The 17,498-nt window shown below is 38.8% G+C and overlaps 1 protein-coding gene across 1 annotated transcript; it reads left to right on the top strand.

Moving 5' to 3' along the window:
• The first annotated feature begins 453 nt into the window (after positions 1-453).
• Positions 454-17,231, top strand: LOC137399310 (mitochondrial import receptor subunit TOM20 homolog). Its single transcript, XM_068085366.1, has 4 exons — positions 454-656; positions 14,553-14,693; positions 14,954-15,090; positions 17,003-17,231. Exons 1-4 carry the CDS (start codon positions 530-532, stop codon positions 17,069-17,071), a joined length of 474 nt encoding a protein of 157 aa, XP_067941467.1. The 5' UTR covers positions 454-529; the 3' UTR covers positions 17,072-17,231.
• The last annotated feature ends 267 nt before the right edge of the window (positions 17,232-17,498 follow it).

Below are 17,498 nucleotides of genomic sequence, written 5' to 3' on the forward strand. Positions count from 1 at the left end.
GAAAACAAAGAGAGGGACTCTACTGTAACAGGCAGAGAAAGGAGCCACAGCAGGCAGGGGGAAAGAGGCTTTGTCATTGGAGCTGTTCTCTTTTATAAATGTTTGTTAGCTTGTGAGGTGTTTAGACAATCAGGTTATGTTCTTTATGTTTCAGAGGAATAGTTTGTCAGTGGACTTGTTCCGAGTACATCATGGGAGTGTAGCCTACTGATTGAAAATGAATAACGAACGAATAACTCGATATTTTGATTGTGTTCAGTAGATGACTAATTTCTTTTGGTAGTTTTCTAAATACATGTACGTTCATATAGTAGTTCATATAGTACGTAACAGTATCTTCATTGTCTTCTCGTTTATCCTTTCGCGTCTCTATGGAATCGAATTTTGTGATTGAGATGCACGACTTGTTTGACGCTTATTCAAGGAGGCAGTGTTAGCGAGTAAACACACGTCGCTTTCATCTCACGACGTCGCAAAATATTGAAAGAAATATAACGCTTGTCCGGCGGGTGCTCAATTAAAAGATCCAATGCCAGACTTAAGTAAAACTGCAGCAATATGTTTGGGCGCCGCTGGACTAGCCTTTTTAGGCTACTGTGTATATTTCGATAGAAAAAGAAGATGCGATCCTCAATATAAAGAAAAATTGAGAGAACGTGAGTCAATAATAACACTAATTAATAGCAATGACATTTCTACCGCGTGTAGTATATTTTAGCACTGTCAAACACGACGCTCTTTTAAAACGCTGTGATAGTGTACGGCAATTGTGTTCGCGGATATTTCATTATCTTTGCCAGCCTCAGGCATTTGTAGAGCTTTCAATGTAGTGCCCTTTGTAACTAATTAACCCTAATTTCCAGTTAGCTTTTGTCTGGCTTGTTCTCAGTGACCGTTGCCGGATTTTTTCCCGCGCACGTCAAAACTTTGCTGAACTTCTAGAGTGTATTTTTCAATGTATACGGTATTAGACTAGGGCTCTCAATGTTGATTAGATTATCACATCATTGATGGAAGTATGCTTAATTAATCAGTTGTTGCGGATTAGAGCTATTATTGAGATTCAGCTTATGTTATCGTCATTGATTTCTACCGTAAGCGACCTTTTATCATTCGAGGTCAGACGAGGATCTCAGTTGTCTGAAGGTCAACATTTAGTCACCAAGGTAAGCCATAGGTCGTCAGGTAAACATCCCTTCCTCCTTTTAAGTTCTAAGTGATTGTCATCAGAAAGTTATAGCATGGTATGTGGAATGATCATGGTTGCTGTATAATTAATCTGAATGTAGAGTCAGTAGAGTATTTGGTATGATTTCATACGTATAAACATATTCACTGTGGTCTGGTTGGACCTGTTAAGCAGGAGAGTATGAGTATGTCTACTCCCCCTGCATTCTCCATCTAGCAGTATTGGAACTCTGCTAGGTATGGGGACCAGTATGTCCACTCCTTGTCGTGTACGGCTGCTTCCTCCGGTTGATCATCTGATTCTGTCTTTAGTTTTTACCAGTTATCTTTGTTATGCACTTTCTTATTTTTTAGCTCTTGTGGAGCCTGTATGTTTACTCTATTCCTCCTTATGATGTTGCCTGGGTCAGTCTGAACCATGTTGACTTGTTGGATACTGTTGTTTACAAGACACTTTCACAGTAATAACAAGCTATATTTATTATTCAGTTTACAAACTCACAGCTTGACAAAACACGTTTACATATATGCCCACAACATGGCCGCAATTCCCGCTCCGACTACTTACATATTCATACGCCAATATAATATTACGCGCGGTAATATAACACTAGTAAATAAAAGCAAATATATATAATAGACAAAACATCCTTCTCTTTCTCGATAAAGTTTGTTATGCCACAAATGACAAAATGTGATAAAATATGGATATCTGTGAAACTGTATGTAGTGTAACTGAGTATGAGGATCTCTCGACTGTATATGAGTGTAACTTGGTATGAGTATGGCTCGCCGGTATGAGTAAATGTAACGGAGTATTAGTATCACTCGGCTGTATACGAGTATGAGTAGAAGTAAACTGTATGCAAGTGGGAGTTATTTTCCCATGACATAATCCTTCAGATAGCCTGGTGGCTTTGTGTTTCTCTCTCTTGTCCATCTCGGTTTGGTTGTAGTAGGTGTCTCTTGTGTCGGCTCAGGTTCCAAAGGCGTCTCATCTACAAGATCTGGAAGTGGCGTCTGCTCAGCTAGACTGAATATACCTGCCTCTTGGCTTTCTGCTTCTTCTCCACCTACAAAAGTGTCATTCGGCAGTACGTAGGGTTTAAAACATGTTACATTGCGCTTTAACCTATGGTCACCTGGACACTCAACAGTCACCTGATTTTGATTTTTCTCTACGACAGTGACTGGAGTATTCTGAAAAGGTGTGTCAACTTTGTTTTGGACCTCCCGCCTCATGAGCACCGTGTCACCTGGTATTGTGGATGCAAAGTCTGCAGAATTTTTCTGGTCGAAATACAATTTAGATTTAGCTTTGTACTCTTCGTCAGAGTCTCTCACAGCCTGGTCACCAGCATAGGTCTCAAATCTGGGCATTTTTGTTCTAATAGTTCTCCCATATAACAACTCTGCTGGCGGTTTGCCAGTGCTAGGATGAGGGATAGACCTATATGCTGTCATGTACTTTTGAACCTCAGGCTTATAATCTCGATTTTGGCTGTAAGCAATCTTTATGCGTTTCATGAGTGAGGAATTTTGTCTTTCAATTTCCCCATTTGCTTGTGGATATCTTGGTGTCACCCTTAAGTGCTCAATGCCATTGTGTTTTAAATAGTCTTGGATTACTTGGGAAACAAACTGGGGTCCTTTATCTGACTTCACAGTTTTAGGAAGACCATGTATAAAGAACATAGAATCTAGGGCTAGCACAGTCTTTTCTGCAGTGGTATTTTTGAGGTATGCGACTTCATAAAACCTACTGTAATAGTCCACTGCAACTAGCATAGATTCTGCTGAAGGTAGTGGGCCTAAGAAATCGATAGCCAAGTCCTCCCATGGGCCAGTGGGCAGTTTTGTGGATCTCAAAGGTTCTGGACCGAAACCCCTCCCTGTGATTTGACACTCATGACACGATTTACACAATTTCTCAGCTTCAGTATCTACACCTGGCCACCAAACTTTGCTCCTTAAATTACTTTTTGTACCCACTATACCTAGGTGACCCTCATGGGCGAGAGACAGTACTTGAGGTCTCAGACTTTTGGGAATCACAATTCTAGAGCTTCTGAGTTTTACTGAGCCTACACTACACAACTCGTGGGATAGCGCTCGGAAAAGTTTATGACCAGTAAACTGTGACCAATTTCCACTCTCAAGACATGAATTTACTTCCACTAACTCTTTATCTAGATCGGATGCTCTTTCAATCTGTCTAGCAGTTAGAGCTTTGGGTGTGGAATTAACAACTACTGCTCTTACTGACAACTCTTCAAGATCAGCCTTGGACCAATTTTTAGCATTAGGGTCGTGTGATATCAACCTCGAAAGTGGGTCTGCAATGTTGTTTTTCCCTTTTACATACACCACATTAAAGTCAAATGGCTGTAGGCGGAGAACCCACCTTTCTATGCGTGCACTAGGTCTTGATTTTCGACTATATATAGCTAGAAGCGGCTCATGATCTGTCACTAGGTCGAATTTAGTACCTATCACATATGGTGTAAACTGTTCACAAGCCCAAATTAGCGCTAAACCCTCTTTCTCCGTCTGACTATATCTGCGCTCAACCTCACTCAATGAGCGGCTAGCAAGAGCTATGACACGGGGTGCATCACAATGGATTTGAACCAAAACAGCGCCCAGGCTGACAGGTGAAGCATCTGCAACAATCTTGGTCTCTGCGTCCTTGTCAAGGTATCCCAGTGTTACGTGTTGCGCAAGGGCCTCTTTAAGTTGGTCGAAACTGGCAATCTGTTCAGTACCAAAAATGAAAGGTACATTTTTGCAGGTGAGCCTTCTCAATGGTTCACTGATGTGGGACATATTAGGGATTAAACAACCTAAATAGTTTACAAGGCCTAAAAAACTTCGTACCTCGGAGACATCGCTTGGCTGACTTGCATTTAAAATGGCTGAAACTTTGCCAGCACCAGGGTCCACACCTTCACTGGATAACTTGTGGCCCAGAAATTCAATTTCAGTGGCTCCAAACACACATTTTTCTCGGTTTAATGTCAGCCCTGCCTCTGACAACCGGTTTAGGACCTGTTCTAGTCTGTTGTCATGCTCGTTCCTTGTAGAGCCATGCACAACCAGGTCGTCACTCATATTTGAAACTCCTGGTATACCGGACACAACTTTGTGTATTTCATATTGGTATAACTCAGGTGCGGCATTTATGCCGAACATAAGACGTTTGTACCTATATAGGCCAGTGTGTGTTGAAAGTTGTTATACCTCGGCAGCTTTCATGAAGTTTTATTTGGTGAAAGTTCCATTTGAGGTCTAGTTTACTGAAAAACTTAGAGCCATTCATATCCAGCAACATTTCTTCAATTGTTGGGATGGGTTATCTTTGCCTTTTGATTGCCTGATTAGCCTGTCGCATGTCTATGCACAAGCGGATGTCACCATTAGGTTTGGGGGTTATGACCACTGGGCTTACCCAATCAGTAGGCTCATGAACCTTTTCAATCACGTCAGCCTCAACTAACTCTTGGAGTTTTTCCTCAACTTTACTTCTCAGCCCAAAGGGTATTCGACGGTAGGGCCGGATCCCTGGTTTTGCCGACCGATCGATGTACAATTTGATTTCACGATCTTTCAAGAGACCTACACCACTAAAAACTCTTTCATACTTATTGCACAAACTTGCATACCCATCGCCTGCACATCTATTTACGTTCGCACCAATCCTGAGCACACCCAGTGACTTAGCCGTTTCTTTACCTAATAGAGCCTCAACATCATGATCTACCACTACAAATTCGGTGTGTATTTCAGTTTGACTATGCCTAGCAAGAGTATCGAAAACACCTATTACCTTTAAAGGCTTGTCAGCACCATATGCGTAGATTTCTCGATTTTCACCTTTACTTTTGCATAAGATGTTTTCACTTTTTGCTCTTTCCCACAAGCTGCGGCTAAGGATATTACAGTCACTGTCGAAATCAACAATAAAAGTCATGTTAACACCACCGACATTCACAACGACTTTGTCGGACTCTATAACACTTGACTTTACTGCAAAAGCATATTGGCTCGCCTGTTGGTCATCACCATCGGCATTTCTCTTGTCAGTGACCTGGTGAACTTGAGTTTTACGTTTCTGTGAATTTCCAACTGATTTTGGGTGGCTACTAGCTTGTGGCTTGGTTTTTGTTCGGCATTTAACTGCAAAATGGTCTTTGCCACCACACTTTTTACAAGTTTTTCCTTTAGCAGGACACTTGGGATCTGAACCTATATGTCCCTGCTTGCCACACCTATAGCATTCAAGGTTGTAAACTGGTTTAGAAGCCGCCTGTTGATGACTGGGTTTCTGATATTTTACTTTATTGACTTGAACTGGGGCATGATTTATTTTCATCTCTCTAGTCTGTTTTTCAACTGCTTCAAGATTAGCAGAAATTTATTATAGTTTAGCAAGATCTAAATCTGCCCTTTTACTGAGTAATTTTGACCTTAGAGTATCTGACAAACAACTACTCACTACCTAATCTTTGATTTCTACATTAACATTGTCATATTCACATCCCTCAGCAATAGACCTAAGACGTGCTACATATTGTGCAACAGTCTCTCCAGAAATTTGAGTGGTTTTCCTAAACAAATGTCGTTGGAATGTCGGATTCGGTGCAACAATGTAGTGTCTGTTGAGTGCATTGATGGCCTCCGTATATTGGTCTGCATTACCAGAATTTTCCAGACTCTTAAAAGTTTCTCTGACTTTTGGACCAGCTAAATATAACAACAGAGCACGGCGTTTAGTTATATTTTCAGTTCTAATTGCATCATTTGCTCCATCATTTGCTTGGTTAGCGACACCCTTACAGTCTGCAAAACATTCGAATTCCTCTAACCAACTTTTCCATCTCAACGATACAGTACTACCATCACCATCAGGGTCAAATTTACCTGGCCCCCTCAAATCACCCAAGTCTGTCATGATTTCAAATTTGTGATTTACACCAAAATTGAATTTACTCAAACGACGGTATGACTGTAGACCAGTGCTGACAACTACTACTACAAAGTGTCACTCCAGGATCACAATGCTAAAAAATTTTGTACAGCTACTTACTACTACTATTAGTATACCTCTTGACTTGTTCGGTTGACTTGAATGATTGATGGAGTTAATTAAATCAACAACCAATACAATAGTAACTGCTTAATACGTAACTCTTCGCTTTGTTGTTAGTGAATCTCCGTAGGAGTATCTTCATGCTGTTCTTTACGATGATGTTTAATTATCTATTAAACACCATCCCATCCTCGTCGCCAATTGTTGTTTACAAGACACTTTCACAGTAATAACAAGCTATATTTATTATTCAGTTTACAAACTCACAGCCTGAAAAAACACGTTTACATATATGCCCGCAACATGGTCGCAATTCAGGCTCCGACTTCTTACATACATATTCGTACGCCAATATAATATTACGCGTGGTAATATAACACTAGTAAATAAAAGCAAATATATATAATAGACATAACAGATACCTGCTTCAAGATCTGTGTTGTTCTCCACTTTGTAACCCTGTCATTGTACAGATGTAATAGAATTGGCTGTCCATGTTTGAGCTGTTGCATCTCTCTTGTTTCTTTGTCATATGAAATAGCAATTCTTCTCTGCATGCTGCTGCAATGTCCTCTGTCTGAACTTTGAGTGCTTCACATGGCTGCAGTATTGTCAGGGTTAGAAAGTTTGAAAGTTCGCAGAAAGCAGCAATCACGCTAAAATTGGCATCGCGGACATTGTAATGCTAAAACAAAAGCGTGATATACTGCCAAGTTAGGAATACATCAGTATTGAAAGCTATGACAGATCAGCGTGACAGACTGCGGAGATAGGATTGCATCAGTGATAGAAGTGATGACAGGGCAACATGAAAAATCTGCCAAGCTAGGACAGCATCCGTGTTGGAAGCCTTGCTACAACAGCGCGTTGCTTGTCAAAACAATTTATAAGTAAATTGTTTGACAGGTAACGCCGGCATAGGAAACTTGGAAAAAGTAAGTCTAACGGCAATCTCTCCCCACTGCTACAAGTAGCGTAATAATTGATGTATTACCCTTATGCTCTCATTATCAAGCATAGTAGCCGTCTAACCATTACAGTTGATAAACAGATATTAACAAGCCTGACTATATATGATGTCACCACTACACATGAAGAAGATGTATAGCCATACGCTAATCAATTACAGGGACAAGCACAAGCAAGGACATACATACATCAAACCGTCGACCATTCATGAACGAATTGAATATTTACAACACGTTTTATATATATATAGCTTTTAACATCATTTATTGTAGATAGTATGACTTTGTAAAATCATTATACAACTATGCATGAATTTTAATGTTGTGAAAAATAGAATTGATGTAATGAATATAGAAAAGCATGAAATGTGACTATCTCTTTTGCTCTATGTAAGATAGATTATTATAACTGTCTCAGAATGAATATTATAGCAAAATCCATTTTATATGAATCAGCTATTGGCGGTTTTCAGGTTATAGCCAATCTTGTAAAAATTATTGACTTAGTTTAATTCACGAGTGTATCGCATCGTCATGGAATCCCATAAGGTGTCAACTGTCAAGGCATCAGATATCAAATGTCAGAAAACTGTCAAGGCATCAGATATCAATTGTCAGAAAAAGAATGCTGGCTGACATGGAGACAAATCTTGTACAAATTAATAGTTTAATTCACGGGCTTATCGCATCGTCATGGAATCCCATAATATGTCAACTGTTAAGACGTCAGATATCAAATGACAGAAAGGACCGCTGACTGACATCGGATACACTAGAAGTAGACATTACGAAAATGTTGTAAGAATCCAGTGACATCTGACACTAATCCTAGAATAAGTATATAAGGAGGAGCTGGCAGCAAGCCAGAGAAAGGCAGAGCGCACCTGGCAGCGAGCCAGAGACAGAAACTTGGCTGCAAGCCAAGTAGCAAAAAAGAGCATATAGAGAGCGCATCTGGCAGCGAGCCAGAGACAGCAACTTGGCAGAGAGCCAAGCAGCGAAAGAGGGCGTAGAAAGAGGCTAGTATAAGCCATGGGAGAATGCAGCAGACAGCCTGCAGAAGATCAACCCGTTGAGGAGAAAACATACAGCAGATACAATATACCCAAAGAGGCGGAAAGCCAGGAAACTACAAAGCCCTGAGAACATAGAATTCGTTCAGCCCCCTGCCAGCAGAAGGAGCCGTCATTACACGCCTCATCACTACACGCCTCGTCACTACACGCCTTGCAGACACACGTAACTATTAAACTTAGAACGGCCATAACTAAGAGGGCTAATTACACAAGCGTATTGTTATTTTTGCTTCGGCTAGTTAGTATTGACAGATTTACTGTTATTTTGGTTCTTCTAAAGGAAATAGAGTTACAGACACTTGAAAACAAACCACTGGTGCATTCTTGTTGTCTATTACAATAATTGCCTACAAGTAGCAGTAGGCCTTGCAATATCAATACAGCTTGTTGTGAACTTTGATACTTGGGCTCATCATTGCAGTAGCGCGTTATTGTCAAAAAATGTTGCAAGGAGAACTATAGGAGTGCCCATCTCCATTGATTGAGTTAATTCAATTTGGCCTTATAGCAGCAGTCTGATTTTTGTAGGGCAGAAGTGCCATTTTGTCTGCAGTCAAAATTTGTCTTGGGAGAAATTGAACTCAAGGTTCATAGGCTAACCATTACACAGAACCACAGAACCACAGAACCATAATATTATTACACTCAGAAGAAACACTCAAAAACAATACATTTTTCATTATTATTTATTTAATAAATATTAAATATTCAAATTTTCTCCCTGAACAGTATCATTGTTTTAAGTCTTCTTGAGTATAGTCGCTTCGCTGAGCTTTTGAAGTTTCTGTTGGGTGTAGCACACTACTCTAAACAATGCTAACTATGGATCTTCTGTAGTCTTGAATATATTTCATCTATTTTTACTATTGATTCCCCTTTGCCGTGGCTTTGTGAGTGGGAGGGTGATGAAGTGTCGTGTTCAAGTTTCCACTCTACATCGAATTCTCTGAACTTTACACTGATACAATAAGGAGCATTGTCACTTTGTAGTGTTTGTGGTATGCCTTGTCAAGTAAGCACTTTGTTGCATCCCTCTGCAATCGTGCTTTACAGATTTGTCATGCAATTTCGTAACTTCTATGAACTCCGACATGTAGTCCACAAGTATGAGATAAGGTGTGTCTCTGTAGCACATGACATCTGTTCGTACTTTTATAAACTGTTGGGAAAGTGCTTTGTAGAGTTTTAAACAAACTCTAAAACTCTGGTGATTGTTGGGATTGAGAGTAGAGAAACTTTACTGATGTGTACTATGCCAGTTATTGCTTTATTGCATAATAACACCGCGAAGCCTGTTAAAGTATGGAAATCGTAATAAATTCAGTCCATATCAGGTACAGAAAACATGACAATAATCATGGTAATGCTTGAACACAATTGCTGCCAACAGTATTAATTAATTCAAATTGAAACTAATGAATATAAACTGAAACATGAGTGAATAAAGTTGCGTAACTGACCTGTTCTATCTCTATGGTTGCAATCCCAGTGGTTTAATAAGTTCAATATGTTATCTATAGTTCGCGGCAATGCCTTAGTGGATGCTCTGTTGTATTGCATTCACTGAGTCAAGCTATACTTGTTAATAAAAGCGGGTCAGTAGAAGGGCAAAAAACTACCAGTAGAGGTCACCCGTTTTCTGTTCATTGGCCAGATCTATGAGCCCATATGCCCCCACAACCAACCAGAAAGCAACTGAGTCAGCTTGAAGTGTAACGAACGCTTAGGCTGCTGACCCGGCAAACAATGGTCTATCAAATATATGAAAACGTAACAACCTCCTGCTGAGAGTCAGATGCTTTCCCTACATGCTTCATGTGTCATCATAGCTCTGGCTCCTTGTTGGCAGGTTTGTTCATCTGGCATGCTATTCACTGTGCAGCTATTTTCTGGAATTCCTCAAGCATCTTGGGCCAGTAAATAATATCTCGAGTTCTTATCAACATACCATCGGTACTTTGGTGTGTTTCCTGGATCATGTTTTCCGGTATGACGAGCCTTAGTAGACCAAACCTCTTTTTATTAGCTCATCCCTGATGGCCCAGAAGTATCTGATTAACTTCTAGCATTGTTTCTCCTACTTGGCTGAATTCCTCTCACCACCTATTTTAGCATGCAGTATCCCTCATCCTCTGTTCCATATGTTTTGATTCTAAGTAATCTTTTATCCGACTCATTTGTGAACTCGGTTGGCTCACTATCATCGATGTTTGTCATGAATAACTCAAACATTGTGTTGATCAGCTGTTCAAATACTCTCCTTTGCAGGTGCCCTGGATGGTATATCATGGCTATCTGCTCTTTCCCAGATTTGTATTCTAATTCAAATCCATATCTCTAATGATGGTAACATATTTGGTAATATCAGTGGGGATTTTTCCATTTCTTTTCCAACTATAGATGCCAATAGTCTGTGGTCCGTGAATATTTGTAGATCCTTATTACTATATATAATGTATGTTGATCAAACTTGCCGTATGCAAAAATGACAGCGAGGCACTCCAGCTCCAACGGATGATACTTATTTTCTGTTTGTATCCTGGACGCGGAGCTGATAGGTTTTCCTTTTTGGGTTAGTACCGCTCGATGTCCCTCGGTACTTGTGTCACACTTTATGACTGATGCCTTATTTGGATCATAGTATCACAGTAGTGTGTCTTTACTTATGGCTTCCTTCAGATCGTTGAATGCCTTCCGCTCTTCCTCTTGTAAAGGGAAATTTTTATCATCAGGTTCTTTTGCTGCCTCTTAGTTTCTCAGCTAATGTAGATAGGTGTGCCACAAATCTAGCAAGATAGTGAGCTGTGCCAAAAAATCTCTTGACTTCTGTTGGTTTTGGAATGTGCTGCAGTCCTTGTACTTTCTTTGAAACCGAAGAATCCATCTTTGGCAACTAACGAAGAGGAGCATTTAACATTCGTCAACCTATGTGAAACTTAATCTAATGTAGGGATGGGGAGGTGGTTGCGTGTAATTGCTTTGTTCATGTCCTTTGAGTCAATACAAATGGTTTTGGTTGCCTTCCTCATGGCTACCTGTGATGAGATCCATTCTGTGGGTTTATTTATGCACGATATAACACATGCTGTTTCCAGTTCTCTTCGATTCGTAACATCCTCCCTCATCATGACAGGAGTTTTCCTTGGTCTGTATTGGACTGGAAGTATTGATTTATCAACCTTAATACCGTATTCATCAGTCCTAGTCCTTTATATAAGTCATCATAGTTTTCAATCTGCCATTTTCTGGTAACTTCAACTTATACTGTGCAGCATTAACAGGTTCAATTTGTATCCTGCCAGTGTTAAGACATGCGTATATTCCATTAAGCGGATATTGATGATTGTTGGTCCTGGCTTTTAAAATTTAAGGGTTTGGGTAGTTCCTCAATTTGAATAGATGTTCCTTGGCTTTGCATTGGCTCTTCATTGTAGGTCACTATCACTACCTGGCTGGGCTTTATTTGTTGCTTTCTTAGCTTCTCACAGTTTTTCTCTTATACTGTTTCTGGCTGCAGCTTGGTCGAGCTGGTAATCAATCTTTTTGTTTCCTGTGTGTGAGAGGGACAAGCAATCTTTTTCCAACTTAGCTTATTGTCAGTTGATCCATTGCTAGTAGTCCCTCGTATGCTACTGAGCTGTTTGGCCAGGTGACCATTATTTTGACTTCTTTATTTTTATTTGCTCTCCTTTTCTTACATGCTCTTTCAAAATGGTTTTTTTTCTGAAAGTAGCAGCAGGTAGCTCCATAGGTGGGGCAGTTGGGTGGGCCTCTCCTGTGTTCAGTTCCACAGAAATCACATTCACCCTGTGTTGGAATTTGCATTTAAGCCTTGCTTGTTGTATTTTCTTTTTTAGTGGTTCTCTCCTATCATACACTCCCATTTTGTACACCATCTCTGTTGTTCTTCTACTCTCTAATTCCTTCATGTGTGTAAGGCAACAGCACTTTTCCTAGCCATTTTTATGCTCACATCTAGTGTGAGAGGTCCCTCACAAGCCTTGACATGCAGTTTATCCTAATTTAAGATCATCAAGTCTCTGTACTAAAGCATGGCATGTTAAGTCATCGGTTAATGTAGTGAACTTGCATAATCTGGCCTGTGTTTTCAGTTTGGTTTCAAATTTTTCGAGGCCCAGTCCATCCTGTTTCATATTCAACCGCATATCTCTTGCTATAAAAGTATCCTGCGGTTTGCAAAAATCATTGAATGCCTTTGCCACTTTATCATAATCTACCCTATCTGCCTCTTCAACATCAATGTTCTCATATAATTTCTTCTTGGGCCAACAGTTCTCATGAGTATTGCTGTTTTAATTTCTTTTTTTGATTTGGATTTACCAATTGGGTCAAGAAACTCCTTGAATTCTCTTTTTAACCTCTTCCATCCCTCTACCAAATTCCCTTCCTTCAGTGGCTCTGGTGCTAGTAACTTCTCAATTTTCATGTTCGATATGTTCTTTGAGTTCACTAGTATCTATATTCTTACACCATATTGATTGGTGTATGATTAATCAATCAGTTGTTACGGATTAGAGCAATTATTGAGATTAAGTTATCGTCCTTGATTTTTACCACAAGCGTCTTTTTATCTCTCAGATCAAAATAAAATCTCAGCTGCTTGACGGTCAACATTAGTCCACTAAGGCTAACTACAGGTCGTCAGGTCAACACACATTAGAAGATTTTTAGTTATATCAACTAGAAATCCCCTATCATACAGCCCACGACCAAAGTGATAATGGAAAAAGAAAGGGTGTTGCCGGTTGAGAAATGCAATATTAGCAGTCAAATGGCACTGCAGTGCTATAGGAGAACTGCAATGGTAGCTGCAATGGTAGCTGTCATGTACTGGGTGTTATTATGTACAACAAACAGCAATAATGAAAGAAAAAGATTTTGTTTATATTTCTCCCCTGCAATAGGAGAATGCAATATTAGAAGTAAAATGGCAAGCTGCTGTGTAATATACACAGGCTGGGGGCTGTATATCATTGGTCATAGCAACCAATATCAAGAAGTTGTGATATTTATCTAGATTTCTGTATTTATATCTAAAAATTATGCTCAATTTAAAAATCTAAACTGACTTTAGCTGGTTGTCATAGAAATAGACGTATATCTATAAGAAAATGTAGACCTTTTACTTAATTTTGCAGATATTAAAACCGGTTTGGCAGTACCGCGGTATTGGGCACAGCCGCAGTATCATCAACAAAATCTTTAGAAAAATAGTAACAGTAACATATTTCACACCATCGGTCACTATATACTTCGATCTTGTAAATTCGAATGATTATTCTTATAACTAAATCTCATAATAATCTTATAAAATCGAATAGTTATTCTTACAATTAAATATTGTAATAATCTTGTAATATCTTATAAGAATCGTTAGAAAAGTATCATCGTCATTATCTTTACTTTCACTGCTTTGGACATCATTTTGAATACCAAAGTACTCATTAAAAGTGTCCAAAATGTCAGAGTCCGGTAGAATCGGCAAAAAAAACGATTACTTTTCAGTACTTCTACGTTAATTGCAGAAATCTTCGGCAATTGGACAATGGCGTAGACTGGTAAAATGTGCACGTTTTTCTCATGAAGTGCGCTCGACTTAATGGTTCTACTCTCTGTCGCACGGCCTTATCGGCGTTTCGTTGGCCGGTCATAATTTTGATTAAAAATGGCTTGTCAAGTTTTTATTGCGGTTATAGGCCAAATTAATTTGTCTATTCATGTATAATCCGATCAGATGGGTTAGTTTTAGGATATTGTGTCAACTTTTCAAAGACTTGGTAACATATTTAAATATGTTTATATGTGTTTTGTATCCTTATTATACATAAACTACTCTACACAAAAATGGTTAAATTTTTTGATGGGATTTTGGTATAAGGGTTTGGTAACGGCCGTTGACGCATAATTTTTCGGGAGTTGTGTGCGCATATGCATTTATCACAAAGCTCCCAAACAATCGGTTCGCTCGTGTTTGGTCGTGGGAAAATTTCTATTGCTTCATGTTATTGTAGTTATTTCTTTTACAGATGTGTTGAACTTTTTTAGACCGATATCTTTAGCTGCAAGCCTGGATTATTTTAATCAGTTTTTCTAATGTTAGAAAAAACTTTATTTGTTGTTCTAAGAAACATTAGCTAGCATAAACCTTGTGCATCTATCAGTAAATTTTTCACATTAATTGCTTTTAAATGTTTTGTGTTATGTCGTTAGGAAGGAAAAAGCAGCGGACTGCACAGCCGAGGTCTACTACTGGTGGCTCTTCTAGGCCAGTGCCTGATCTTACCGACACACAAGCTGTGCAAGCCTTTTTCTTACAAGAAATACAAACTGGAGAAGCTAAACTGGCACTAGGTAGTTTTTGATTCTCACACATCACCTATTTAATACTATCAACTAGCTAATCAGCTAAATTACAATGTTCTATTAAATATAGTTCACCTATTTGTGAAGAAGGTTTTATGCTGTTGCATTGTGAGCTTCTTCTGTATATGTTGGAAGCATGAGACACATGCAAATCTTCTCCTATTGATTGTATAATACTTATCAACTGGGTATTCCTTTACCTAAAACCCGCTGTTAACCATTCTAACACCCTATATTCTATGTTGCAGGTATGGAAGATGAAGGGGTGGAGCATTTGGTTAGTGCTGTTTCTGTCTGTGGACAGCCTCATCAACTTCTACAGGTTTTGCAGCAAACATTACCACCAAACATTTTCCAGAAGCTAGTAAAAGCTCTTCCAACAGCTGTAAGTTTTCCTTATCATACGGACATTCCTGTTACCTTCATCCGCTCTTTCCCTTAGTTACGCTCACCCTAGGATGTCAGTCTTGCATCTCTTTTGCTTTAATTTACAGAAGAGACTTTTTTAGGAGCAAGAAGGTATTATGGCACCTGGTTTGCCTAATCTTTTTTACATTTCACGCGCATTTGTTTTCGCTTTTGTAACTCCTCAGGCCTTGCGGTGCGTGTTTCAATTTTCAGAGCTTATCACCCTGTGCAAGTTACAGGCGGATATGCACCTTCTGTCTGTGATGAAATCGCACATTGTCTGTAAATCGTGTGAAATCTGTGTAGCATTCTATCTGATACATGGTTTCTAATGCATCAGGTCAATAATATACTGATAACTTTGACTCAGCATTTAATTTTTAAATCAGTGTTGCGTGATATCTTATTATAGATATGCTTTATGAAAGACAAGGTCTAATCTTGGAACGAGGCTCAATTACATGAACCAGCAATGACATTCTGATTACTTTGACGTTAGAATTGCACATTTTCATTACCGTGACCTGCACCATTCAATTTGATAATGCACTAAGCAGCATGTCTATAATCATTAAGTGTGTTACAACGAATCCAACTCGACAATTTTAAACAAGTCCATAGTCCAAACGAGTCCATGGTCCAAATAAGATACAATGGAACCTCTATGGCAAAACATCTACATACTACATTTCCAAATTACAAAATTTATTAAATTTCTTACCTCCACTCAAGAAATTTTTTCCAGCAACAAAAGACTGCGACGCCTTTCATATCTTGGGCAATTTGTATTTTTTGTTTGGAAAATAAAACAAACAGGAAAACAACAGAAAAATAAAAAAAATTCAACATTATTGTGTGTTTGTTCAAGTTTCTGTGTATGCTTTGAATTTAGTGTGCATGCGCTTTCATTTTCAAACATCACGTTTTCTCTCAGCTGTCAACAATTGGCTGCCTTCTCACGCTATTTTAGGATTTGGAGTTATCATATATCACATGCAGAATAGGACAACTTTAGTTTCTAGCAATTCAATTTTTGTGCTTTGAACATATTACTAAATGCAAAGATTACCATAATCATGACCATGAAAGGACCTTTTTGAAGCATTTTTATTAGCATCAATTTCTAAAGCATATGTAGGCTTTCAGTAATAATGTAATTAAAATCAGATAAAAAACACATTGTTGAGGTGCCAATTTTATAATCTTTTATCTATGCCTACCTTGGTGTCACTTTTTTAATATGCTATATACTAGAGCACTGAACTGAAAAAAAATGTCGTGTTTGCCAATTTTTTTATCAGTGACATACTGTACCTGCTAGTATATAGTATGAGTCGGACATTTCGTAAGACAGCTTGCAGGAAGTTCTTATGCGCTGGAGCAGTTAACACCAATTACGTGTGCTTTATGCTACATATATTTTTATATTCAGTGTAGCCATACCTTGTATGCAAAATGTGTGATTGTGCATTGATGTATAAAAATTGTGTGCAATTGTTGGGCTCGCAGATTTTTAATTGAATGCATACAAAAAATTCTCACATGTTTCTCTCTGTTATAAGGAACAGTGCCAAAATAAGGGCAGTTTTACAGTCTGCTGCTATAAGTCTTTACTTTCGTTGACTATTGCGTTACTTCTGATGTGACAGTCGTTTCTGCATTTCCTCACCTATTATTATGCTGATAAAAACCCAGTCTTTTGTTCTTGTAAGGTCATTTATGATTATTATTTCCTTTGCAAGCCATTGGTACATCATCTGTTGTTATGGTGACTACACAAACTGCCTTGTCTGGAGTTATTGCGAGCTTCTTAGTTCAGTGCACACTTCTTAGATTAGATGCCAGTAGTTTATGTAAATTGTATATGGTATGTTATTATATACTTTTAGCAAGGGCCACTGCAACCACCAAAGCCATCTGTACCTAAATTAGAGGAGGTAGAGGATGACTTGGAGTAGCCAAGAGATCAAAAGGACACCTGTGACATCCTGTCATTAGATGTTAAGACTGTCAATCATATGTTTACACGCTTTCGCTATCAAGGCTTGATTATGTTATACGTGCTCATAATATTCAACTCTTCCTGTCTTCCAATACAACACTGTATTGTACAACTTACTCTCTCTCTTTGTTATGTTGCATCATTATTCGCAACTTGTTGAATATGATGGAAGAGTTCTCCTCTTTGTTCCAGGTTACTTATGATTGAGACACATCTCAGTTATGGGAAGTGATTTGAGACAGAGGGTCTGCCATAATTACTCATGCAAATGATAACAGTTCAGGAAGCAAGAATATGGTCCAAGGTTCTCCAGCTGTTAGCATTCGCATGGGAAATATGGTCAGTGTGCAATTCAGCTGACGAAATAGTTTAGTTGTTATTCA

Source organism: Watersipora subatra, chromosome 7 (assembly GCF_963576615.1).
Source record: "Watersipora subatra chromosome 7, tzWatSuba1.1, whole genome shotgun sequence".
Lineage (NCBI taxonomy): Eukaryota > Metazoa > Bryozoa > Gymnolaemata > Cheilostomatida > Watersiporidae > Watersipora > Watersipora subatra.